Here is a 25359-nt window from a genome sequence, read left to right as displayed (position 1 = left end):
AGTCCCTCAGCACGTTTGGCTGCGTCAGACAGATGAGATTGTAGAGGAGTAGGAGCCCCGTCCTCGCCCGGTGTGTGACTGCAGAGAGCAAAATCAGCACATAGGCTGCTGTCATTGTGACGGTGGCATGGAGCTTCCTCATCCGCTGGCCTCTTAGTGAGCTGTGTGAAGGACGGAGAGGGTTTCCATTGGCCCATGCTTCTGCATTGTCTTTGGGAGATTGTGAAGGGAGTCATTCACCACAGCACATGATGTCCCCTTCAGAAGCAGCCACAGAAGAGAAGTTGCTCTCTGACCATGGACTTGGGCAAAACTGACCCCTTCCTGCCGTGCAATATGGGTACATTTCTATCTAATGCGCTAGGGGCTACAGAGCTGGATCCACCGCTCCGCTTCGGCACACGCATGTGATTTTCTGATGCTTGTCTGCGTGCATGGCCTAATACCTACCTTTATTTTCCTTTGCCCATTTACCTTCATTCCTTTCTCACTACCTGTGTCTGTCTCTGTCTCTTCCTCTCTTCTCCCTCCCTCCCCTTCTCTGCCTCTCTCTCTGTCTCTCTCTGTGTATATCTCCCTCCTTCACCCCTTCCTTTCCTTTTCCCTTCCTATGTGTATCTCTCCTCTCTCTTCCTCTCTTCCTCTCTCTCTCTTCCTCTCTCTCTCCCCCTCTAATACATGCATGCATGCGCACACGCATGCACACACTCTAATACATGCACACACACACACACCTTTCCCATCTGTATGGTAGCATTTTTATAAAGCCTCCTCAAATCATTAATGAGAAGAGACAAATATTCATCTATACTAATAAAAGGGTAATATGCTAATTAGGGCGCATGTCTTCCGGACTTCCATTCGGACAAAGCCACAGAGGCTCAGACAGCTGTGAGGCCTGGGGCTCTGGCAGCCATGAGCCCCGGCAACTGCAAGGCACAGAGCTCACGGCAGCTGCCCAGGCCTCATGGCAGCCATGGGCTCACAGCAGCTATAGTCTCAGGCAGCAGTGAGCCCCCGTGGCTGCAAGGTCCAGGGCTCAGGCCTCGTAGCCACCGCTGCTGGTAGTGGCAGCAGCAGCCAGGTGATGGGGGCGGCACTGTCCCCTGATCAGCCCAGTTGCCTCCAGCAGAGGAGCGGGCCTAAAACCATCAGTAGGACATCCCTGAGGGCTCCTGGACTGAGAGAGGAGCAGGCTGGGCTGAGGGCCCCCTCCTTTAGTAAATACATAAGATAGTGACATTGAGTCTCCTCCTCACCAGTTTGGAGAGTAGTGCTCCCAAGGTATTCTTTGGAAAAGAAAGTAGGATCCAGAGGTTTTCTTTCAAGTATAGTCTATTGAGCTGTCACTTGACCACAAAAGAGCTTCAGCAGGTTCAGGCTTCTTAGTGCAATAGGAGTTTGAATTCCTGGAAGATGATCAGCTCCTAAAAGGATGCCTTGAGGGGCCCCTGTCATTTTTGTCTCTCAGAGGCCTTTTGTCTCCACCTTTTCTGGTTACTGTTCTTTCCTGTGTGATACAAGCCTATGTCTCAAAAAATAATTTCCTGGAGGGCAAACAGTACTGATATGAAATCCACCTCAAACCTGACTTTTAAAAAAGCATCTGGAAAGCATGTCTCACAGATTCCTGGGCCCTGGCCCAAAGATCCTAATTCAGTAGCGTAAGTGTGGGGCCCAGGAACTTGGCTTCCTAACAAGCTTTGGGAAGGTGAAGCTGCTGGTCCACAGAGCCAGCTCCAAGCCCTGGCAAGGGACTCTTTCCAGCCACGTGGAGATGGTTCTCTAAATGGCCTTTCGTAGAGCTTATCAAAAGCCTTTTCTAGCCGAAACCGGTTTGGCTCCGTGGATGGAGTGTCAGCCTGCGGACTGAAAGGTCCCAGGTTTGCTTCCGGTCAAGGGCATGTTCCTTGGTTGCAGGCACATCCCCAGTAGGGGGTGTGCAAGAGGCAGATTGATGATTCTCTCTCATCGATGTTTCTAACTCTATCCCTCTCTCTGCCTCTCTGCAAAAAAAATCAATAAAATATATTTTTTAAAAAGCCTTTTCTAAGGTCTAAATCAAATCATTTTTGCTAGTCTCTAGCCCCTTCACCTTGCCATGGTCACTCCATGACAAGTTTAGTAAGCACAGAGGAGCCGGTTTTGTGAATTATAGCAAACCTTTCCAGTGTCTACTGTCAGCGAGTGCTCAGCCTTTTATCAACCACCCAAGGCTGGGACTTGCAGGTTACTGATCAGTCAAGGCAGTTCGCCCTCGTGTCCTGCAGACTGCTGCTGGACAGGGCCATGCTGCCACCAGGAGGAGCAAAGCTGTCCAGCAGCCATGAGTGGACATCTCCACCTGGCTTTGGCTTCCTGTGTTGTCCTCACATGTGAAAGCAGCTATCATTGAGGGCTAACGGGGACATTTGGACTTTTAGGCACACTATACTGAATTTATGGAGGGAAGGGGAGATTGTGTACTGGAGTGGGGGGTCTTATCACATATAGGACTTCATTAGCATCTTGGGTTGTCAGTGATGGCAACAGCAACACTAACAATTGAGTGATATATAACAGGCAATTGAGTACAGAATGGGTCAAGCTTTGTCTCATTCAGCCGCAGAGCCACCAATAAGGCAGGTGGATTCCCCATCGTGTAGAGTCCCAAGCAGGCTAGAAAAGATCAAGTACTTCCTCCAGGTGGCAGAGGCAGGATTCAAACCCATGCCTATCTTTCTCCAAAGCCCATGCTCATAATCACTAAGTCTCTCTCACCTTCTGCATCAAAGATTCTGTTGTAGTTTGAGCTTCTGCTTTTTCCACTGGAATTATGAGATTTCCAAAATTGATACTTCTAGAAGCAATTCATGAATAGAAATGCGGCAATGTGAGGTTAATACTCAGCAGTGGTCTAGAAACCCACAATATGAAATGATCTGCCTTTCCTCATAGAGCAAGAGCTCCAAGAACATTTTTTCCAAAAAATGAGTAGGAAAAACCCATTCCTCAAGGACCCAGAACACAAGCATAAAAGGACCTTTTGAAAGAAGCAACAGAAACCATCTACCATGTCATCTTGAAATAACTACCAACTGTGTCTCACAGGTTATGTGGACAAAACAAGGCTATTGGAGTCTAATTCAATAAATCCAAAGTGATGCCCTTTGGAATGGTCCATTGATGTGTTGTGTGTTTTTCCTTACTATACCCCTGGCTGGCTATTTTTATTCCTTCCTGAAAGCCAAGGAAGGAAAGCCCTGAGAGGCTTGGTAATGCCCCTGGCTCTTGAGAATTATGGGTGTTGGGCTGTAAGTAGGACCAGTCTCTGCCCCCGACTATGTTCTCTTTCCCTCCCTGCCCCCCTCAAAGCTTTCCCATTACTGTCTGTGCTGCTCCCAGTTGGACTTCTGTGCCTAAGTCATCTTCATGGCATAGTCACCCATGCCCACCACCCCGAGCAGCCCTGTTACCATTTGCATGTATACTCTTCCTAGCCTTTATGTTTGTATCAGCACAATGATACTATACAAACCATCTTGGGAATGCACCTAATTTCCAATAATGTATCATAAACATATTTTTATATCATTAATGCAAAAGCATCGGTTTAATTGTTATCTAGTACTCTTTTGTACCTCTCTTCTGGTTCCACGTGCTTAAAACAAATTTTTATGAAGGCTATCTTTAAAATTAGGTCACTGTTGCCTGGCCAGTGTGACTCATTGGTTGAGCATCGACCTATGAACCAGGAGGTCATGGTTGGATTCTGGGTCAGGGCACATGCCTGCATTGCAGGCTAGATCCCTAGTAGGGGCATGCAGGAGACAGCCAATCAATGATTCTCAGCATTAATATTTCTATCTCTCTCTCCTTCTCTCTTCTTCCCTGAAATCAATAAAAATATTTTAATTGTAAAAATAAAATTAAAAATGGTACTGTCACTTTGCAAAGCAAAATTACAGGTCACTTTGGGGTAGTAGGTTTTAAATAGTAAAATGGCTCTGGTGTCTCTGACTCACACAGAATCTGGTGGGAAGGTTGTTTTGTTTTCTACAAAGGTAAATAAATAAATAAAGCCCTGCTGGCAAGCAATGATGTCGAAGGCACTAGTCCTGGACTGGCTGGGAGAGAAGTGAGAGCTGTGGAGGGGATGCCGGTACGGACCAGAAATCCCAGCTGATCCCTCCTGACCAGGGAGGGCCAGCAGGTGTGTCTTCCTGTTCTGTGGATCTGACCCAAATGTCTTTTCTCTCCCCAGCAAATCCGCCAATGGCTGCAGCTGTGGTGTCCTACTTCAACGACTGCCCGGATTCCCACAGTCAGTTCTGCTTCCATGGAACCTGCAGGTTTCTGGTGCAGGAGGACAAGCCAGCATGTGTGTAAGTGTCCCCTGGGGTCCTGGGGTTCTGGGGCCGGGGGCAGCCGGCAAACAATTCAAAGAACATTTCCCTCCACGAGACTCCTGGAGCCTGACATGTTGGAGGATCCAAACCCAGCTGATGTAAAAGCCACGTTCTAGGGCCGCAGTCCAGAGTTACTGAGGCAGAACCCCTGGGGAGCCGGGAGCCTGGGAGCTGCATTTTAACAAGCATCTCAAATAACTACCTGATTCAGCGAAGTCTGAAAATTCCTGGGTTCACGTTTAATTCATAACATAGAAATATTGGACGGCAAGGCACTGGGTTGGATCTTTAGAGTAGCCAGAGATTCTAAGATGGGGTCTTTGCCCTGTAGCATCTTTACATGCAGCTAATAAAATAAATTGTAAAGAATACCTGAGCCCCTCCCCAACCTCTTGAATTAGAATCTGTAGAAATTTGACCCGGGAGTCACATTAGTTAAGAGCCACCAGCCATGGTCAACCGGACCGGGGGAGAAAGGCTCAGGAAAGCTTCCCAGAGCAGGTGTTGGGGCTGGGGTGATGGGGAGAACAGAGGGGTTACTCCAGGCTTGAGTGTCAGAGACCTGCTGTTACAGGTCCGTGCGGCTACAGCAGGGAGGAGATGAGGCTGAAGACGAAGGGGAGACCAGGGCCTATTGGAAATGAGCCTTTATTCTGGAGGCAGTGGGAGCCGTCAGTTTTGGAAAGGGATATTTTAAGAAAACTCATCTGTTCATACTAGAAAACTGTTAGGTGGCCTTATACCCAACATGGGCACTATTGGTTTTGGGGGCTGGATAATTCTTTGTTGTAGGGGCTGATCTGAGCACTGAAGGATGTTAGCAACATTCCTGGCCTCTACCAACCAGATGCCAGCCAATAGCACCACCACCCCATAGTCATGACAATAAAAATGTCTCCAGATATTGCCAAATGTCCTGGTGCGGGCGGCAAAACTACCCTTTCCCCCCTTAAGAACCATCCATCTATATAAAGTTACCATTCTAAAGGTTGAAAATGGTTGTGAAAGTCAGCAAATTCAATATAACAGTAGCAGTAAATAATACTAAGTGTTAATAAAAGCTAGCATTTGTTGAGCTTTTGTTCAAGCTAATCACCATTCTAAGCACAATCTGTGTGTTAGCTCATGCAAACCTCATAATGATCTCATAATGTAAGCACAGACAGGCTGAGTCCATAACCATGATGCTTAAGAATATCAAATGCGCTCCCAGACTCATTTGCCCTTATTAGGGAAGCCCCGCTCACCTTACTTGTACCCCTGGAGTGAAGAGAGGCCCCAGTTTTGAGTGTTGTGTGACAATAACAGTGTTGTGTCACTGGTGGTCATGTTGATTAGTTGAAGAGAATAAAGAGAGTAAGATATATATATATATATATATATATATATATATATATATATATATATATATAATGCATTAGCCAGGAGAGCTGTGGCAGTAAGTCAGTGAGTAGTGGTTGGCAGGGTTTTCTTCTTCCTGAGTGCGGCTGTGTGAGCTGAGCAGGCCCCTTGGGGTGCCTCCAGCCTCACCTGGAGAGGAACACTTGCCACCTTCCTCCTGGAGGAAGACTGTGTGAGGCTCCCAGGTCATGTCCACAGAGCTAGGAGCCCTTCCCACCCTATAAATACAAAGCACAATGATGATAATAGTCACAGTGATTATTCATTATTATCATTCTTATTAAGGTACACAGAGGGGCCCCTGGGGGACCGATGGGATTGTTTTTGTTAGCAGCCTGGTCATTGTGGAAAAACACTGGCCCTGGAGGAAGCGTTGCCTCTTGGCCCAGATATCAGGAGAGCTCCCAGGACAGCAGGCAGGCTTTCTCCCCTCCAGGTACCAATGCAGGACCGCAGGAGGCTGCCCCTGGCTGTGCCTTGAGAAGGTCATCTTTAGGGAGAGAGGGCAAGTCTTTGTTGAGTTCTGATCCATTGTGTCCAAAGCTCAGTTTTTTCCTTCCCACCAGATCAGGGGCTGGTGTATACTTTCTGAGAGCTGGCAGGCTTTAGCCTGGGTCAGCAGTTCAGCCAAAGTGATAACCTCATGTGTAGCTAAGACCCCTATCGCTGGAGGAAGCCTTCTCTTGTTCTCCTCAGTCTGGATCCCAAACCCTGCTCTTGGCCCAGGGAGATAACTTGTCCATCACATTTACACACCATTACATTGCTCTCTTCTCCATTTACATCACAAATATTACAATGTAGTATACTCTCAATAAAAGCCATAGCTAGCCCTAACCAGTTTGGCTCAGTGGATAGAGTGTCGGCCTGGTTTATGTGGCAGTAAATGACAACCCACATTGTTCTTCAGTGGTTTTACTTAGCTGTCAGCATTTTGGAAGTCCTGTTTTCCATCTTCATGCAGAGGCCCAGCTTCTCTAAATAAACACAAGGCTTGCCCTCTCCAGTTCTCCAGTCTCCACTTCTGTCCTACGGGAGCTTGTAAGCTCGGTGAAGACAGGACCACACCTTATGCCTGTTATATTTACAGAACCTAGAAGTTGTTCTCATTAATCAATTCCCACTAGACCAGAATCTCAGCCCATCAGAGAAAGCAGAACATTCTGTCCCTGATCTTAAGACCTGCCCCAGCTTTGGGAGCTGACAAATACATTCTGGTCAATAAAACTGACAGACCTCTAAGTAAGGCCTCGTCTTTCATGGCCTTATAAAGAAAACCCACAGCGACCCAAGATCATAGTCTCAAAAGAGGGAGTTCTTTCTACAGTACTGTCATCCTTAAGCTTTGTATTCCATAAGACCAACAGTCTTTAGGTTTCCGGAGAATTTCAAGTGACCCCTCACACTAAACTATGAGGTCAAGCAAAGAAGTTCAAACAACTCGTCAGAGATAGCCAAAGGTAGTGAAAACTGGCCTTAAACATTTGTGCTTCAGATAAACCCTAGATTGTATTTTATGTCTCCCTTTAATAAAACTCTGCTGGGCCCTAACCGGTTTGGCTCAGTGGATAGAGCGTCGGCCTGAAGACTGAAGGGTTCCAGGTTCGATTCCGGTCAAGGGCATGTACCTTGGTTACGGGCACATCCTGCACACCCCCTACCATATACATTGGTAGGGGGTGTGCAGAAGGCAGCTGATTGATGTTCCTCTCTCATCGATGTTTCTAACTCTCTATCCTCTCCCTTCCTCTCTGTAAAAAAAATCAATAAAATATATTTTAAAAAAAAAAAAAAAAAAAAAAAACTCTGCTGGTACCCAGTCACATCAGGAAACAAATGGGAAAAGAATTCCCAAGACAGTAAAGCCATAGAAATGCGAGCTCAGGACTTACACATTATTTTCCCTGAGGCAGATTCCATACTGTTGGTCTGCTGCCTGCAGAAGCCTTCAAACAAAGGAAAACAGTTGAAGGAAGCCACCCAAGCGACAAGTGACAAGTTTTAAGGGTTCTCGTGCCAGCAGCCAGTGGCAACTAGTTTAAAGTTTCTCACCTGTTCAAAACAGCTCCTCTTTCCTCCCTGACAACTTTTTCACAGCAAAGTGTGAAAACAAAGCCCTGTCGGCCAAGGAAAACATTCCATATGGCCCGGCCACAGCACATTCCGGTGGGATCTGAACAGAGTCAAACACCAGAGAAAAGTGATTGCTGCGTGTGACCAGGAACACAACCTCTCAATCCTGGTCTCTTGGGAGGTTTCTTGTTGGTGCTTGAGCCACTTTGTGTAGATCAATTCTCATTTCCACAGTCAGCAGGTGGTGGGCCCCCTGCCGGGTTAAGAAGTTATGACATCACTACCATCCACATGTCTCGAGAAAGTGTGTGTCCTCATTCTCTCTCTGTCTTCTCTGCCAGAAGCAGATACTGAGGGTCACACACTAAGCGGGACAGAACATCAGCTAAAGGCACAGATTTGAAGGTCAGACAGACCTGAGTCTCAAGTGACTTAGCCCCATTAAGCCTCAATTTCTTTGTGTGTAAAATGAGGACGTTAGTACTTCACAGAATTGTGATGAGGGCCCAGGGACCGTAATGCAGATAGAGCCATTGCTGTTCAAGACGAGAGACATTAACAAGACAGGCAAGGCTATTTAAAGTCATTTGTTTCTCGGTCTCTCTAGGCACGTTTTATTTTTTTAAAAATATATTTTTATTGATTTCAAGAGGAAGGGAGGAGAGATAGAAACTTTAATGATAAGAGAGAATCACTTATTGGCTGCTCCTGCATACCCCCTACTGGGGATTGAGCCTGTAACCCAGCATGCACCCTTAACCAGAATGAAACCTGGGACCCTTCAGACTGCAGGCTGAGGCTCTATCCACGGAGCCAAACTGACTAGGGCTCAAGCCACATTTCAAGCATCCAATGCCTTTAATGGCAGATGTGCTAGACAGCATAGAGACTGTTCCCATCATCTCAGTTCTATGACACAGCACTGGAGAACATTCAAGCCCAGCTCCCAGCAGAGCATAAGAGCAATTGGCATCAGGACTAACTCCATTGTGATCAGGTTGTTGTTGCCTTTACCACAGCTGAAGGAAGTTGAAAGGTTTTGCTGAAAGAAGCAGTGTATATCAGGTAGACCATGGTATCAGGTCTGTCCCATGAGGCCTGTAAATCAGAGCTACAAATGAAGTCTTTACTCCATCCAGTCCGCTCCTCCCTGAGCCCCAGAAGCAGAGAGGCTATAGGACTTAGCCAATCCTATTGGCCAGTTCTAAAGAGGCCATGAGTGGGCGAGGCCCATACAGATGTCCTTGGGCTCAGGGGCCTCACTCCCACCCCACCCTGTGGATTTTCTCCATATTAAAGACAAGTTGGTGTAAAATATTTCTGAAACCAAGGTCCTTGGCCCTTAGTCAATTTGGTCCTTGGCCCTCATATTAAAGACTTTGTCTTGGGACCTGTGCCAAAAGGCTTGGCTAAAAATCAGAGCATTTTACCTCCTGCCAGAAAGGACATCATTGTTTATGAAGACAACGTCTCTCAGGAGCCTTAAAAATGCTCCCATCCTTTATTTACATCTTTAGCACTTAGACAGCACTTCCTTTGTGCCAGGCACTTCACGAGGTATTAACTCACTTAGTGCTCATAACAACTCTGTGAGGTGAGTACAGTGATGATCACATTTTAAAGAGGCAAATCGATGGCACAGAGTGATTCAGTAATTTGCTCAAGGTCACACAGGCATTTAAGTGGGAAATGGGATTTGAACCCATGATAATTTGGCTCCAAAGTCTGTACTGTGCTGTAGGACCCTATCAAATGCAAACAGAGACGGGTACACAAAGATAATCACCTGGCTTTATGTATGATCTCAAAATTCGATCAGCCTAAATGGTAAGGATTCAGTGAAGTAAACCATGACCATAAATTACCATACCATCATTTTAAACGGCTTTGCAGAGTTTCAAATGATGTAGTAAAATGGTGAAGAGGGGAACTGATACAAAAATAGAAAAAAAGATCTTAACTGTATTAAAAACTACATAGAAATAGTCTGGAAGGGAACATGTTCATTGGACTGCCATTTGAAGAGATGGGTGTGTAACAATGTGGGCTTTCTTTTCTTATTTCTTTTTCTGTCTGCTTTATTATCATTTATATACCTTACAATTTGCTTAGAAACATTCCTTCTCTAGTTGGGGAAAATTTTTCTTAAGAAAAAAATTCCAAGAGCACAGCTCTACATGCTTTATCGTATTTCTTTAAAGTTTAAAAAGGATGCTCACTATGAACCACATACAAAAGGGACTTGAGGGGGAAACTGAGCAACTTGACAGGGGAGGACTCTCAAGCCCTCAACAGAGGAGAATGAAAGACATAGATACTTTCACTCTTCTTATTAAAACAGAGAGATCTGCAGCCACAAAATTTGCTTCTAGGAAAAGCACCAAAGTAACCTTCAGATAAATCAGGAACAGAAATATTGTACAAAGGCCTCAGGGACTCCTCTGGCTGGAGCATGTTGCCTTTTATCTCTATCTACACTTGCTCCGTTTGCAGCTCAGACAACCTCCTTCACAGCTCAGACAACCTCCTTCACAGCTCAGACAACCTCCTTGCCCTCCTAGGCTACACTTTCTTTTTTATGCACTTCTTTCTTCTTTTAGGAAAAAGAGCCTAAATGTAATTCCAGAGCCTCGTTTTCAGCATTATGAAGGCAAAACAGCATCCTAGGAACTTGTGTTTGGCAAAACCCACTCTAGACAGCTGAAATCTGAATGGTCAAATGATATTTTTTGAAAGTTCAGTCCTACACATTTCCCATTCCCCTTCGTGATAGATAACTCCTATTTTATTCAGATCCCTATTGTAAATAGTAGTAAAACAACTCTGTTTCTCCTGCACTTCATATAAGGTGGCCCATTTTATAGCCATCACCCTGAGGAAATGCCCCCGGGGCGGGGGGTAGAGGAGAGAATTGGGGAGGGAGGAGGAGAAGTGGCAGATTTTGAATTGTTGGTTCTTGATTCTGTGTAGTTAAATGATAGTTCTACCTTGGTGGTTCTTAGGCCTGACTGCACACTAGAATCACCTGGGTACACAGAGCAATGGGATGGTCAACTCCTGGGTGTGACCTTGGCCCTGGCATTTCCCAGAGCTTCCCAGATAGTTCTTATGTGCAGTCAGGTAGAAACTAGTACCTACCTGAGGTAAAGGAGAGTATAGCAGCTGAGTTAAGTGTCATTCATTTGTGATCAAGTGAAGTGACTCTTCCCTTCCTTGTGTAACTTGTACCTAAAATAATCAGCATAATTAAGTCTAATATTAGTAGAAGCTTGGGATGTTTAAAAAAAAATACCAAGAAAATAGTCACCAACCTTTCCTTTTTCCCCCATCTGGGAAGCATCCCCATTGATAGAACCTCCTCTCCACCTAAAGGCCAGAAGGTCTAACTTATGGTTCTTAACTTTGGCTGCCTAGTAGGTTCATCTGGGGGCGTTAAAAATAGGGATGCTCAGGCCTTATTCCCAGAGATTCAGATTCAGTTGGTCTAGGGTGTGGCCTGGACATCATCATGTTTTCAGTCTTTCCAGGCAATTCCAATGGGCAACTAGAGTTGATGTCACTGGTAAAACCTTCATGGTGGCTGTCAGCTCTGCCTTCATCAGAATTGCCTTTGGTCTTTTCTTTAAAACACCCCATTTTCAGAGTGATTTTGACCTGGGTTGTGCTAGGAAAGCCCAAGCATCAAAACCACAAGCTATTCTGCCTCTCTACTACATTTGGACTGTTTGGGGCTAAGACTTGCTATTCTCAGAGCTCACCTAGGCCATGACCTATTAGGCAGTCACCCCGGTGCCTCCTTGCCACACTGGGTAAGTTTTCATTCAGAGCACATTGGGCTCCCCAACCCAGTGAGACTGAGATTTGAGTACAGAGGACCCTTGAATGACAATCACCCTCCACGCAGTCCAAAATCCACATATTAACTTTCGACTGCCCAAAATTTTAGATATCCCTGGGTATTCACAGGGGATTAATTGCCCACCAACATTAAAGCCTGCAGATGTTCAAGTCCCCTATATAAATGCCGTAAATAAATGCATATGGTCGGCCCTACATATTGGTGGACTCCGAATCAGGGATCACAAACAATACAGGTATTTATTGAAAAAAATCCACATATAAGTGAACCATATAGTTCAAACCTGTGATGTCCAAGGCTCAGCTGCATTTGCAGCTGTAACACTGAGGTGACAGGCAATAGAGTTGGCATGAAGACATTCTTAATGTGCTAGGACCATTGTTAGGGTTGTTTTGAGTCAGGCAGAGCTGACTGTGAAGGACCCAGAACACACAGATATTTCTCTGGTAGGAAGAACTTGAAAGTCAACAAAATGTGGCCTAGCCCAGATGTTCTCTTTCTAAGGGGCATTTGGGGCATCTTTGCAATTTTCCATACTTGATGGGGCGGTCAGCAGCCCATATTCCTGTTTTGTTATGAGGTTTGTGAGTTTGTCATTAAATCACTATCCCAGAGTATCATCCAAACTAATTTGCATTACCCCAGAAAGCTAGCCTTCATAGTTGAGAGTATTGGTTTTTAAACTTCTAGAAGTTCCCATTTCCTAATCTGCAAACCAAGGTAAATATAGCCCTGAGCTTACATGCTCTGTGATTGTTCAGATTAAGAGGTCATTTGCCCTGACTGTGGCTCATTTGGCTGGGTGTGGCTCACTTGGCTGGGTGTCGTCCTGTGCACCAAAAAGTCACCAGTTCAAATCTTGGTCAGGGCACATGCCTGGGTTGCTGGCTAGATCCCCATTGGGTGGTGTGCAGGAGACAGCAGATTGATGTTTCTCATCTCTCATCAATGTTTCTCTCTCTCTCTCTCTCTCTCTCTCTCTCTCTCTCTCTCTCTCTCTCTCTCTCCCTCCCTCCCTCCCTCCCTCCCTTAAAAAAAAATAACAATAAGAGATAATTCATGTAGGAGGTTAGCCTACTGCCTTGATAAATGATAGATGCTGTAATTAGCACCTGGCTGACACCTTTTATTTAAATAGGATTTCTTAGAATTCCCAGCATTCATTTGTTAATTCATAGGGTTTTCAGAATCAAGTGGTTGGGGAGGTGGTAGGATCAGTCTCTCCCATAGCCTGAAGGTTAAAGGAGGAACATTTCAAGCCAAGTGAAATTGCTTCATAGGTGTTCACCCACCTATAACCTGGACCTTTCACAGATATTTATGCTAATCCTCACCACTACTCTTCTCTAGAAAGAAGCTGCACTAATATTGTCTTCAGAGAAGTGCTATTGGCTTGGCTGCAACTCCTGGTTAGAAATCTAACTATATACCACAAAGCCCAGGCTCCCAGCCCATTCTGTTAAATGGTTCACAGTTTTTGTATTAATAGGTCTTACCCACAAAAGCATAGAGTCTGCCTGACAGTGAGGCTAGTAGAAGGGCAGTCAGAGAGGTGGGCATAGTCCTGAAGGCATTCAGAGGAGGAGGAGAGGTAAAGGGAGAGCCATGGAAAGAGCTATGAAAGATGAATGGATGGGTGAGTGGGTCTGTAAGTTACATCTTTTTGGAAAATGTAGTATTTGAGATGGAATCTGAGGAGGAGAGTGAGTAATAATTGTCCAGGCAAATAAGGTAATAGGAGTTGAAATGGGCAAGTGGGAGGGTAGTATTCACTCATTAGGCCGGTGTGTCCTAAGTGCCTATATGCTGGACCCGTTTATTTGACACTGGGCTAGTGAAGAAGGTGAGACAACTTGGATTAGCTGGAACCTTGTTGATAAAGTGGTAATAAAGTGGAGGGAGTAGATTCCAAGGACCAAACTCCAAGGGCCCTTCTGGCATGCCAGGAGCACAGGTTTAGGGGACTCACAAATGAATGCCTCTGAGGCTAGCACTGGCACAATAGGCTGGCACACCCCGACCTTTTACCTCCTTTTCATTTTTCCATGTTCCTCGGGTGTCTTTTAATCTAAAAGTGAGGTTGGAAGGCTATCTACTTCATCAAAAAGTACTCAAAAAACAAAAGTTTAGCTATTATTGCCATGTCTGAGGGGGAGCAAAACAAAACTTAAAACCAGGGTGTGGTGTCTGGTGCAAGGCTGCCCCGGGAAGTTCCCTGTGAGAAGGAAGGCTCCCCACCTGAGAAGGCCGAGGTGATCAAACATTTTCATCACAATTTGAAAGTCACCTCAGACAAAAGAACCAAAGTGTACGCTAAGTATCTTCTATTGAAAAGAAGAATATGCTTTGAAGAGGGGAAATGCCTGCATCAGAAAATGGCCATCACTTCCTATGAACATGTCCTAAGGAATCATCACGTGAGAAGCACGTGTGGCTGCCCCAGAATCGGGGCGGGGGATGGAGGTGGGTAGGAGAGGCCAGAGCGAGATGGAAGAAGCAGCATTCGCCTTTAGCACATAGGAGGAGGCTGTTACTGAAATGTGTGATGCCAAAGAGCCTCTGAATAGTAGCCATACCAGTAAAAGCAGTGGCTTGTGTGGATGGTGTCCTTTAGATAAGCATTTTTCAACCGCTGTTCCGCGACACACTAGTGTGCCGCGAGATGTTGTCTGGTGTGCCGTAGGTGCAGACAAGACAAGAATTTTATAATTTTTCACTATTTTGTTTACTTAATATTTCACAATAAAGTAATTATAAAATACTTTCTTTGTGTTTATTTGATTCCTATTCAAGAGAATTACTTTATATATAGTCAATATAGGCACAGAGTTAAATTTTTTAACATTTTCTAATGGTGGTGTGCCTCGTGATTTTTTTCATGAAACAAGTGTGCCTTTGCCCAAAAAAGGTTGAAAAACACTGCTTTAGATTACACACATCTCACGAACATGACATCTTGTGCCCTTACTAATCCTCTAGTGGAGAAAGGCCAGCTGTTGTTGGAAATGAGGTCCAGGGTTCACAGATCAGTGGCTTCACAAGTCCTACAATGACTAGTTAGCAGTGCTGGCTCTAATGTCAGTATGTGCCTCGTGCACTGGGCCACCAGGTAAATGCTTGCAGAGCTAATTAAACTTACTGGCGTATGAGACAACCCCCTAATATTACAGTTAAAACATAGGTTTAGGCCTGTATTCACTGTATAAGACTACCCCCCACTTCAAAGAAAAGATTTACTTTGCCGTCAAGATCTGCAGATAATTTTTGTGCAATTTTAGTCTTTTGCCCCTGATTTTCAGTTGACTTTTTTTCGTTTCAAAAGTCGTCTTATACGCCGGAAAATACGGGTAAAAAAGATAAGCAAACCACAGCCTGTGTCTCCTGCTGGTTTAAGCTCATCATCAGAAATTCTGAATATACACATTTGGTTTAAAAATAACCTCAATTTTTATGAACTGCCAAAATGAACTCCGTGTCATAAACACATTTGCTGCCTCCTTCATTCTCCCAAGAGCTGGCTTGGTGACAATAACAATGAAGTGCTTCAGCAGCACCTTTCATCCCCATGTGATAAAGCTGGTTCCTTGGCCCTCATTCTCCAAGCAAGAGGTGCCTGTGCAGGGAAGTGGGGGTGACTTTCCTGACACCTGGAGGGGTCCCTTTGGGCTTTTTCTGAGGCTTTCCCTGAGGAGTTGGGGGGAACAAGACCTTCTCCCGTAGAGTGTGCTGATGCCCCTTTCTTTCCCAGCTGCCACTCTGGGTATGTCGGAGCGCGCTGTGAGCATGCAGACCTCCTGGCCGTGGTGGCCGCCAGCCAGAAGAAGCAGGCCATCACCGCCCTAGTGGTGGTTTCCGTCGTGGCCCTGGCTGGCCTCATCATCACGTGTGTGCTGATACAGTGAGTATTTGCTGCCCTACGGTCAGGTCTCCCGCCCTCCCAGGCACATCTGCAGCATGCCCTGATAACAGGGTCACCACCGCAGTTTGTGCTGTGATGTCTGATTGGTATCAGCTAAGCCAAGAGGAACTTTGGTGGCAGCCAAACTGTCAAAGGGCACATGTCCTGGGAGGGTCCCAACAGTAGGTCCCTCTCTCTCTCATTGTTGGGTTTGGAGCCTTCACTATTTCATGATGGAACATCCAGGTGCTCCAGAGTGAACTGGAAACAGTTCCCAGCCTCTTTTGGGCAGGAGCTCTTTGCAAATCCTAAAGCCGTGTCGAAGGCCACTGTTACTATTATGTCAAGTTAATGACCGCCCTTCCTCATTTTTGCACTTCTCTGCTCTCCTCATCCTTCAAAACTCAGTTTCCACCTTGCATCTTTCAGGAAGCCTTCCTGAGCCCAGACCTGTGGTCGGCAAACTGTGGCTTATGAGCCAAAAGTGACTCTTTGGCCCCTTGACTGTGGCTCTTCCACAAAATACCACAGCCTGGGCGAGTCTATTTTGAAGAAGTGGCGTTAGAAGAAGTTTAAGTTTTAAAAAGTTGGCTCCCAAAAGAAATTTTAATCATTGTACTGTTAGTATTTGGCTCTGTTGATTAATGAGTTTGCCAACCACTGGCCCAGACCATTAGAGATTGTTTTCAGATGTTTCTGACCCCCGTTTGCTCGCCCATATCTTCCCTGGTTCTGGCAATGAATAAAATGCGCTTTAGAGCCCCAGCTAGTTGACAGTAGCCACAACCTGCTCACACCCCTCTCCTGGAATAAGCCAGCATTAAGTGGTGAGAGATGAGGTCTGAACGGGGCTGGCCTTTCCTTCCTCTCCTAGCACTATCTGTTCCATTCCCGTCTATCTTGGAAAAACATCTCTCGAGGTAGTGGACAAGCAGCCCTGGTCCAACCTAGGGCAGAGCTCAGATTCTGCCACTCATGAAGACCCTCCCTGGGAGGGCAGTAGCAACTTAATGGACTACTGGCATCAGTTCTCATGGCTGGCTGGCTACCTGCGCTCACCCATCACGTTCACTGCCCTATTTCTGTGGCCAGGGGGCTCCTAGAGCCTTAGAATAAGACTGAGTGCCCACGTGCACCTCTCCAGAGGGGCTTAAAGGTTCATTTTCACTAGATTTTTTGGAGCCAAGAATAAACAAGGATATGGACAGCCTCTCTCATTCCCAGGGAGGCAGCCAGTCCCACTTCTCTGTCCTTTGCCAGCCCGTCCTTGCCAGATACCAACTTCAGAATCTTTGAGCCAGAGACTAAGCCCTCATGCTCACCAGGCTGCTAGATGTCTGGGGCTATCCTGAGTTGCAGAGTCGGTTGGGACCAACTCATCCCCTGCCAGAGAGATAAAAAGACTTTGCTCTCACTGCCCTGGGGATGCTCCTGCCTGGGGCATGACTGGGGCAAGCCCACCTGGCTAGCTGACTGCAAGACAGCAATCAATGATGGATCTGGTATCAGCATAGGAGGAGCTGGTCCCAACCTGGACTATGTAACTCAGGAGGGACTCATCCAGGCAGACTGCTGGCCACTGCACCAGTACACCTTGGGCAGAAGTATTGCAGGGCCCCTTCTCAGTCTGCTGTCCAAAGACTCAGGGGTCCCAGGAACCTTCCCAGGGCTGGGGATCATGAATTGCTACCAGGCACCAAGAGGGAAGGAAGCACAACAGGCTTGTTTCCTTGTCTGTTCTCGGGCTCATGTCAGCCAAGAGATCTCTCCCAGCCCTGGCCAGTGGATTCATAGATTACATATTAGTATACATTAAGGTTGGGAAATGAAGTCTTTGATGGAACTTCCATGGAAAACTGCCATCAGTGTCTCTAGATTAGGGGTGTCGAACTCAATCAGAGAAGGGGCCAAAATCTAAAATCCAGCCTAAATCGTGGGCCGAATGGTTTACTGAACAGTCATAAACTGTCATTGTGATAGAAACGCAGTGGAGTGCAGTGATGACAGCGCGGTGCGGGCCACATTGCAAGGCCTGGCGGGACGGATTTGGCCCGCGGGCCTTGTGTTTGACACATGTGCTCTAGATAATGAATGACTCAGTGCTTCTCCTCTGACCTTCTATAGGTTCTCTGATTCTTTTTTCATGCTAACTCTACAAACTGTTCTTTCCTGCCCACCCAAGGAGGCAGGAGCAGTCCTAATGCTTCAGGACTCTGGATAACACAGGATCACCAGGACATTAGCTTTGCCCCAACTGGAGGATGTTAGTCCTCAGAGAAGGATTCAAAGCCACTGAGATCCATGCCTCAGTCTCTCGTTCTTTCCATGAGTCAGTTCAGCCCATCCACATTCCCTGCTTCACTGCTGGCAATACCTGATGGAGGACTGCCCCCCTCCCAAGCCCTCACAGCCCTGCCAGCCTGAAGGGGCTGCTTTGTCCCAGTCCTACTCATGGAATTACCCTTCTGCTGCTTTATGGGGCGGGCAGATGGGTGGGTGACTGGGCCTCTCTGACAGTCGGGCAAGCTGGAGCCCAGTTGCCCTGAGCAGAGTTGCACAAACAGAGCTGGGACCTTGGGGTGGTCAATGGGTGTCTTTGTTGTTGTCCAGCATCTGCCCTAAAGGCCACCACCCAGCCGGGCCATCAGTCCCTTGCTGCGTCTGTCCCTCTGGAGGCTCCCATGGGAGGCTGGTTGAAAGCCCAGAGCTGCCCAGAAGGCCCCTCGGGCAGACAGTGTACCAGCTGGGCACTCATGCCAGGCTCCTGCCTCAACCGTGTCCTCTGTGTCTTTGCAGCTGCTGCCAGGTCCGAAAATACTGTGAGTGGTGCCGGGCCCTCATCTGCCAGCACGAGAAGCCCAGCGCCCTCCTGAAAGGAAGGCCTGCTTGCTGCCACTCAGAAACAGGTAAGGGGGCTGCGTTGAGGAGGGGCCTTTTCCCCTTTGGGGGAGAAAATGACACCTTCTCCAGGTCAGGGCAGAGGTTCTTGGAGGATGAGGCAGGTAAAGGGAGAAAATAGGATATTTGTCTATCAAGTCAGGTTTAATTTAGCCTAAAGTGTGTTTTATACAAAGGGGAGCTCTTTTATCCTTACTGGTGACTGTGTGACTTTGAACAAGTTACATAGCATCTCTGAGCCTCAGTTTTCCTATTTTAAAATGTTGTGCAAATTGAGTAAGTATGGACATAAAGTATCTAGTGTCATGTATCCCCAGCTGTGGATAGGTAATAGATGTTCATTTTCTTTCTTAAAAAAAAAATCACTTCCCTTTTCTCATCTGTGGAGTGAGTGGCTGGTCTATGGAAAGTCTCTAAGGTCCCTTGAAACTCTTAAATCCTGTGTCCTTCATTACGTTTTTCATTGTTTCATGTATGTTTTTCAACATCCTCAAAGCGGACTGGTCATCTAGACGTGAACCAACACACATCTCAGAAGCCCGCATCTGAGCATCGCTAGGTTGGGGCTCATGGAGCCAAATTGCTCCTTTATCCAGACAAGCTCTGAGAAGTCTCACATCTTTCTGCAGTGCAATAGAGCCCGTCATAAAAGTTTCTTTTTAGGAAGTAGTTGGTCGGAGACAATTGCCCCACGCTTATCCACCAAAGCTGTCCTTCTCTGATAAACAGTTGACATTCCAGAAGCTCAAGGTTGCCTAGGGAGAAAAGCAACTGAGGTGTTTGTTAAACCTCACGGTATCTGACCTGGAGGGAACCCGGAGGGAACGGAAGGGCCAGGAGCATCATGCATTTGTTTTTCATTTCAAGAACCACAGTAATTGTGCCTGGGCAGTTCTTTTGATCTGGGAGGATGCTAATCCATTAATCCTCAAAATAGCTTAATGGAGAGGAGGATTTGTGGGTGATACAGGTAAACTGAGTCTGCCAAAGGCCTTCTGGGGTCCCACCATGAGTCCATGGAAGGAGAAAGGGGGCACTAGGATGAGAACCAAGGTCCCTGAAAACTTCACTCATATCTCTCTTCCACTACTTCTGGGACCATCCATTGAGCTAATGGAGGTAAATTTTATTTTGTCTTTTAGCACCAATAAAAAAGTTATTTATACCTTTCAAGAAAATTCATAGTAAATTTTGTACCATTTGTCCACACCTCAGCAGAGTCATCCAGAGCAGAGTTAAGTTTTTCCTTAATATTACTTCTTCTCTACCACATTTGAGAGGACATTAGCCTTGAGCCTGGGGATAGATCTGGCCTTCCAGAGATGGCCACTGAGGCTGAAGCCCCTGTCTCTGAGATGAGGCATACCTCCCCACCTCCGGAGGAACCTTGAGAGGGACGAGGATAGGAAGTTGCTCAGGCTGACTGGGGAGCTGCTGGGAATGAGGTCCATGCTGCCTCACCACTACAGCCACAGAGGATGCCTTCAGGGCCCCCACTCATTGAGAAACAACTGGGTCCTTTCTTATATGGCCTTAGAGGAAGTGATCCTACCACCAGAACCCTAGACCAGCTCATGAATTGCCCACTAAACCATACTTTATGAGGGTGCTAGCCACAGACTGGGTCGAATCACCTCCAGTTGAATTGAGGCCCACAAAACAGAGTACATCCCCATTTCTCTTCTGCCACAACTCATTTCACTTTTGGTCAGCCTTTTTTTGGCACTGAAAGCACAGCTTCAAAAGCTGCTTCCCCTGAACTTGAACCTGCAGAATTTGGACTTGAGTCTGAGTGTCCAAGAGAACTTGGTGACCTTGGCTGATGCATCTCTGTCTCAAGTCTGTTTGGCCAGCATGGTTGGGGTCTGGCCCATAGATCTTAACCTGTCTTTCCTTCCTTGCAGTGGTCTGAAGATCCCAGAAGAGGAATCTGGCCAAGTGGACTGAAGCAGCCTAATGAAGAATGGACGGCCCAGCAAGGGATGCCTAGGACATGCTGACAGACCTTCCTACTCTGCCGGCAATCAGCTGTGCAGCCTTTTGTCTTGTGTGGGCCTTCCTTCAAAACTCTGTCAAGAACCTGTCTGCTTGGGGCTATTCAGTGTGACCTAGGAAGGAAATCAGTGGATCACAATTTACAGACTGGTCAAAAAAGAACTGCAAGGGGCGGACTTCCTGTTTACCTATACCAGTACAAGATGTGTGTGTCAGTCAACGTCTGAGTCCAGAAGTAGTTGTCTTCTACCATTCATGGATGCCGGACTGTGTTTCTTTTTAATGGACCCACAACAGCATGCATCCTGCCCAACACCGGAGATTCCTATAGTTGTTACGGTTTTTTCTCATCCATTTATTGGGGAAGAAGGTGGAGAAAGGGTAACTGCTTATAGTTATGTGAGGATGCCACCTTTAAGAAGAGCTATGTCTGTCCTCTGTCCAGGAGACCCTCAACCAGCCCAGCGTCTTCCACAAACATGCGCTATTGAGGACCTTCCCATGTCACCACCACCCTTGGAGATAATTTCTTATTTATTAGCTGGATGATGGTTTTATTTTTAATCTCTCAAGTCAATGTAAAAAGCATAAAAACTCTTTTAGACTTCTACATTCATGATGGATGTATTGCTGGCTGCAAAGTTATACCAATTAAAAATGTCTGGCCTCTTTGGGACAGCTAAGGCTTAGGTAAAGCTACCCAAGAGGTACAGAGATGGAAGCAGAGGTTGAGATGCTGATGGGAACAAAGATTAGCGTTCAGATAAATGCCCCTGGATACATTCTGGTGGAAAGGTTAGCGAATCCAGCAGCATAGATGTGTCAGCTCAGTTCGGGAGAGAGAAGAATGCTCCTGTGTGTGGGTCTGCATGGGTTAAACACAAGACTTGCTACACTGTTCTATGATTAACTTGGGCCCTCTGAGAGTCACGGGCATTTGGGGCCACATTCATGAAAGGGGAACTGGTCATTTATTTTCCATTTTGTCACTTGGTTGATTTGTTACTTCATTTTTTAAAAGGAAAAAACTAACTTTTCTATTAATCTTCAAGCATGAGGAGAAATATTTCAATGACTTTTTGTTTGTTTTCATCTGGGATGCTGGTTTTATTAACAAAAACCCTAACTAGCCATGTCTACTCTGAGAGTCTCACTTTCCCCTCAGAAAAGGGCGGAATGGTTCTCCTGGGAGTGAGGGTACATTCTGACCCATGGGCCTGCCTGTGGGAAGCACTGCCTCCCTCCTGCCAAGTAGTGGAGAATTCATCCCTAGGAATTTTCATTAAAATTCAGGAACTGAATAACAGTGAAATAATGTACAAACTCCCTACATGAGGAAAATCTTCTTCACTAATATTAGGGGAAAAGGGAAAGATTTCTACCAAGTAACCCTTCAGTGCATTGAGCTCCTCACATCCTGAAAGTGAACAGTTAACTTTGTCCTCCCCTAATTCTTCTTCCCCAGTCTATTTCAATGAATCTTCTCTCCCTTCCTTACAGTTGAGACAATTATATGACCCATGTCTTGACTTTGGCACTTTTATTGAATCATGGTGCACCCAAAGCACTGAGAGCAGAAATAGGATCTGTTTACCAGTTGGCCCTCACCATGTAATTGACACAGCTCTCAGGTTTTAACTATAAAAGAAAATAGATCTAAGTTTGCATTCCTTGGGCCATTCCTACAGATGTGTGGACTGACGCTGATATATGTAGCATCTCTCTCAGAGACCAATCCAGTTCATCCTGGCTTATAGACCCCAGCGGGCACTCACTTTTCCCCTCAGCCTCTGACAGACTGTGGTCTAAAGAGACTAATGGAAGTGGAGCAGTGTTACTTGTTAACTTGAGGTCACATTTTTTCTTTAGGACGATCTTTCCCCAGTCTTTTAGAGACTCTTTGAGGTCCAGTTACCTTTAAAAGGTTTGGACGAATGTGAAAATGTTTGTGAGACATTATTCACCTAGTGAATGGAAGAATTGATATCTGGTCTTTAGGATTCCAAGAGCTTTTGCAGAGGTGTGAGAAGACATGGGTGGAAGTGGGAGGAACCTCTTGCTTCCCTGTGGGGTCTCTGAGTTCAGTGTCTGTGAATGTCCCTGTCCTCAGATCCAAGAAGTCATAGCTGCCAACGCCCCCTTCCTTGTGCCTGTACAAGCATGCAATGAACAGGCTCGAATGTGCGCTTCCCTAGACTCTGCAAACCAGGCTTAAAAAGAGTTGGAAGCAAGTTCAGGGTCAAGGCAGGCCTGGTTGGACCTTTGTCCACGTCCCAGGACATTGCATAGTCTTACTTCTTTTGGTGATTCCTAGAAATCAGATGGCCAACAAGCTTTGGACCCCTGAGCCATTTTATGGTATTGATACTGCTTTGGCTAGCTGTAAAATGCCCCCATTTCAGGATAAAAATGCATCTTCTAGCGGGTTCCTTGTGTTTCCTTGCTTTTTAGAAAGCCATGTGTTCCTAATGATTAGGGAATCATTCCCAAGACTTGACCTGATAGGTAGCCACACCTGGGAGTGGGAAACACCGCTGTTTCCATAGCTCCCTCAGGAAAAATGAAGAGACTCCATTTTTAAAAAGGGAGGAGATGCTTCCACATCTTCTATGGAGCCTGCTCTACAAGCCAAAACTTCAAACATCTTAGCAGGAAACATTGTCCTCTAGATTGAAGACATGCAGCAGCCAATCCTGACCTGGAAAACGTGTCCAGACACATGTGGAAAAAGCAACTATGAGCTTGGCATTGGGTTCCAACAGAGGAGGTGGGCAGAATGCCCCCAAGTCTATTTTCCTGAGAAAGGAGGAGGAGGTAGGATTGACATTTCCCCACCCCCTTTGATGAGGGAGAGGAGGGTTTGGTTCTAGAGCTTCTTGGGAGACTATTCTCTGCAAGTAGAAAAAAGTATCTGGCATCTCCAACCAGGTCTTCCAGGGCCAGGTTGTCTCAGTGCACATGGGCCACTGGTGGCTTTTCCAGGCAATTTTGGCAAGAATGGATCAACCAGGCTCCAACACTGCTCAGGGGGCCCTGACCCTTTTAGTAGGATCTGCACTTTGATTTTTTCCAACCTGCTCAGTAAGGTGGGGGGATTATTCAAAAGCCCAGGACTATGGGGGACATCACAGAAACAGATAAATATTATACCTATGTATGCTCTTAAAGTTCTAACATAAGACCTATTCTCTGTAGCCACTGATTTTTACCAGGTTCTTTGAAAGATCCAGTGGTAAACACACACACAGTACTGAAAAGCAACCCCTCTTTCTAATGTAGTAACTGACTGAAGTGTTCAACTTTTCATTCTCTTTATTATACAAACCCGATGCTTTCTTTTTTTTTAGAACTTGTTACTCCGACTTCTGTATATGTTGCACTGAAAAGGTTAATATTTAATGTTTTAATTTATTTTGTGTGGTAAGTTAATTTTGATTTATGTAATGCATTAATGTGATTAGCAGTCTTTTCCTTAATATCTGAATTATTTAAAGAGTAGTGAGCAATAGAAAATGCAGTTGCATTTTTTCATTAATGTGCATTGTTCAATTGTACTGTACCTTGTTTGAAAAAATGAAGGAATGAACTTTTGTTTTCCTAAATCAAGACTGGAACTTTTCTTTCATGAGCATTTTATTAAATTTTTCAATGATAGTTGACATACTATTTGTTTCAGGTATACAACTTAGGGATTAGACATTTATATATCTTATAAAATGATCACCATGGTAATTCTAGGATCCATCTGGTACCATACATCATTATCACAATATTATTCACTATATCCCCCATGTTTTACTTTAGTATTTTTATAACCTTGGGCATTATTTTAAATTTCTCCCAGTGATTTTAATCCAGTCCCTACTGCCCTCTGGAATATACCAGGCACCAGGGAGCAGATGGCATGGGAGAGGTGTGATGCCTGAGGCTGCAAGTACCTCATACCCAGCCAGGGCATCCTACCTCAGCCCATACTTGGGTATTCTTAATGTCCAACAGATGTTAGCCACTGGGCACTCTTGAAAGCTTGGGCCTCCTTTCAAGTGGGATCATCAGAGGCAGAGAAGCAAGAAAACACCTGTGGCAACAAGGGCCATGAGGAGTACCATATGGCTACAAATGGGTGGTGGCTTTTCAGGGAGCCAATTTCTGAAATTGGGAATTAAAACATAGCGACATTTATGCCGAGTGGGAAGTAGGAGAGAGGGGGAAAGTCCTCTTTCAGTACATTTGCTCCAATGGAAGCTTCAGGCTCTGATGTGCAGCTGCACAGCTAACCTAGGAGGAGAGGAGCCCCTGCTGCCATGAAGTCTTCGTGGCAAGTTCAAGTCCTTTGAGAGAGGCCTTCTCAGGAAGTCAGAAAGATGGAATTGAGAGCTAGGCAAGGGAATCGCTCCACTAACCTGGGGGATGGGCACATGATGCTATGTGCAGATGATGTTTTATTGAGTTTTTCACTTGAAACCTGCATCATTTTACAAACCAATGTCATCCCAATAAATTCAGTTTTTAAAAAAGATGCTTACACCTCTCTCTCTGTGAAGCCTACCAGGAGCCCCCATGGAGAACCTTCCCAGCACACCCAAAGCACATCCCAAGTCCATAGATTGGAAGACTTCACATTATTAAGATGGCAATACTCCCCAAACTGATCCACAGACTCAAGGAAATCTCTATCTGACCTCTTGGTAGAAACTAATACGCTAATTCTAAAATTCATATGGAATTACAGGGTATCTGGACAAAGCAAAACAAAGGACAACAAAATAGGAGGACTCACAGTTAATGATTTAAAACTAACTACAAATGAATGGTAATTAAAGTGGCATGGCACTGGCACAAGGATA

At 45.8% G+C, this 25359-nt stretch overlaps 1 protein-coding gene across 1 annotated transcript in view; it reads left to right on the top strand.

Moving 5' to 3' along the window:
* The window catches only part of TGFA (transforming growth factor alpha), a 94646-nt gene extending 70532 nt beyond the window's left edge, over positions 1-24114 (top strand). The window contains exons 4-7 of the mRNA XM_036435648.2: positions 4244-4364; positions 15470-15619; positions 18416-18525; positions 20422-24114. Coding sequence (XP_036291541.1) covers positions 4244-4364; positions 15470-15619; positions 18416-18525; positions 20422-20429 — 389 coding nt within the window. The 3' untranslated portion in view covers positions 20430-24114. The remainder of the gene's footprint in view (positions 1-4243; positions 4365-15469; positions 15620-18415; positions 18526-20421) is intronic.
* Positions 24115-25359: the final 1245 nt, after the last annotated feature.

Source organism: Pipistrellus kuhlii, unplaced genomic scaffold (genome assembly GCF_014108245.1).
Source record: "Pipistrellus kuhlii isolate mPipKuh1 unplaced genomic scaffold, mPipKuh1.p scaffold_m20_p_13, whole genome shotgun sequence".
NCBI classification, from domain to species: domain Eukaryota; kingdom Metazoa; phylum Chordata; class Mammalia; order Chiroptera; family Vespertilionidae; genus Pipistrellus; species Pipistrellus kuhlii.
This window is presented reverse-complemented; position numbering and strand designations above follow the sequence as displayed.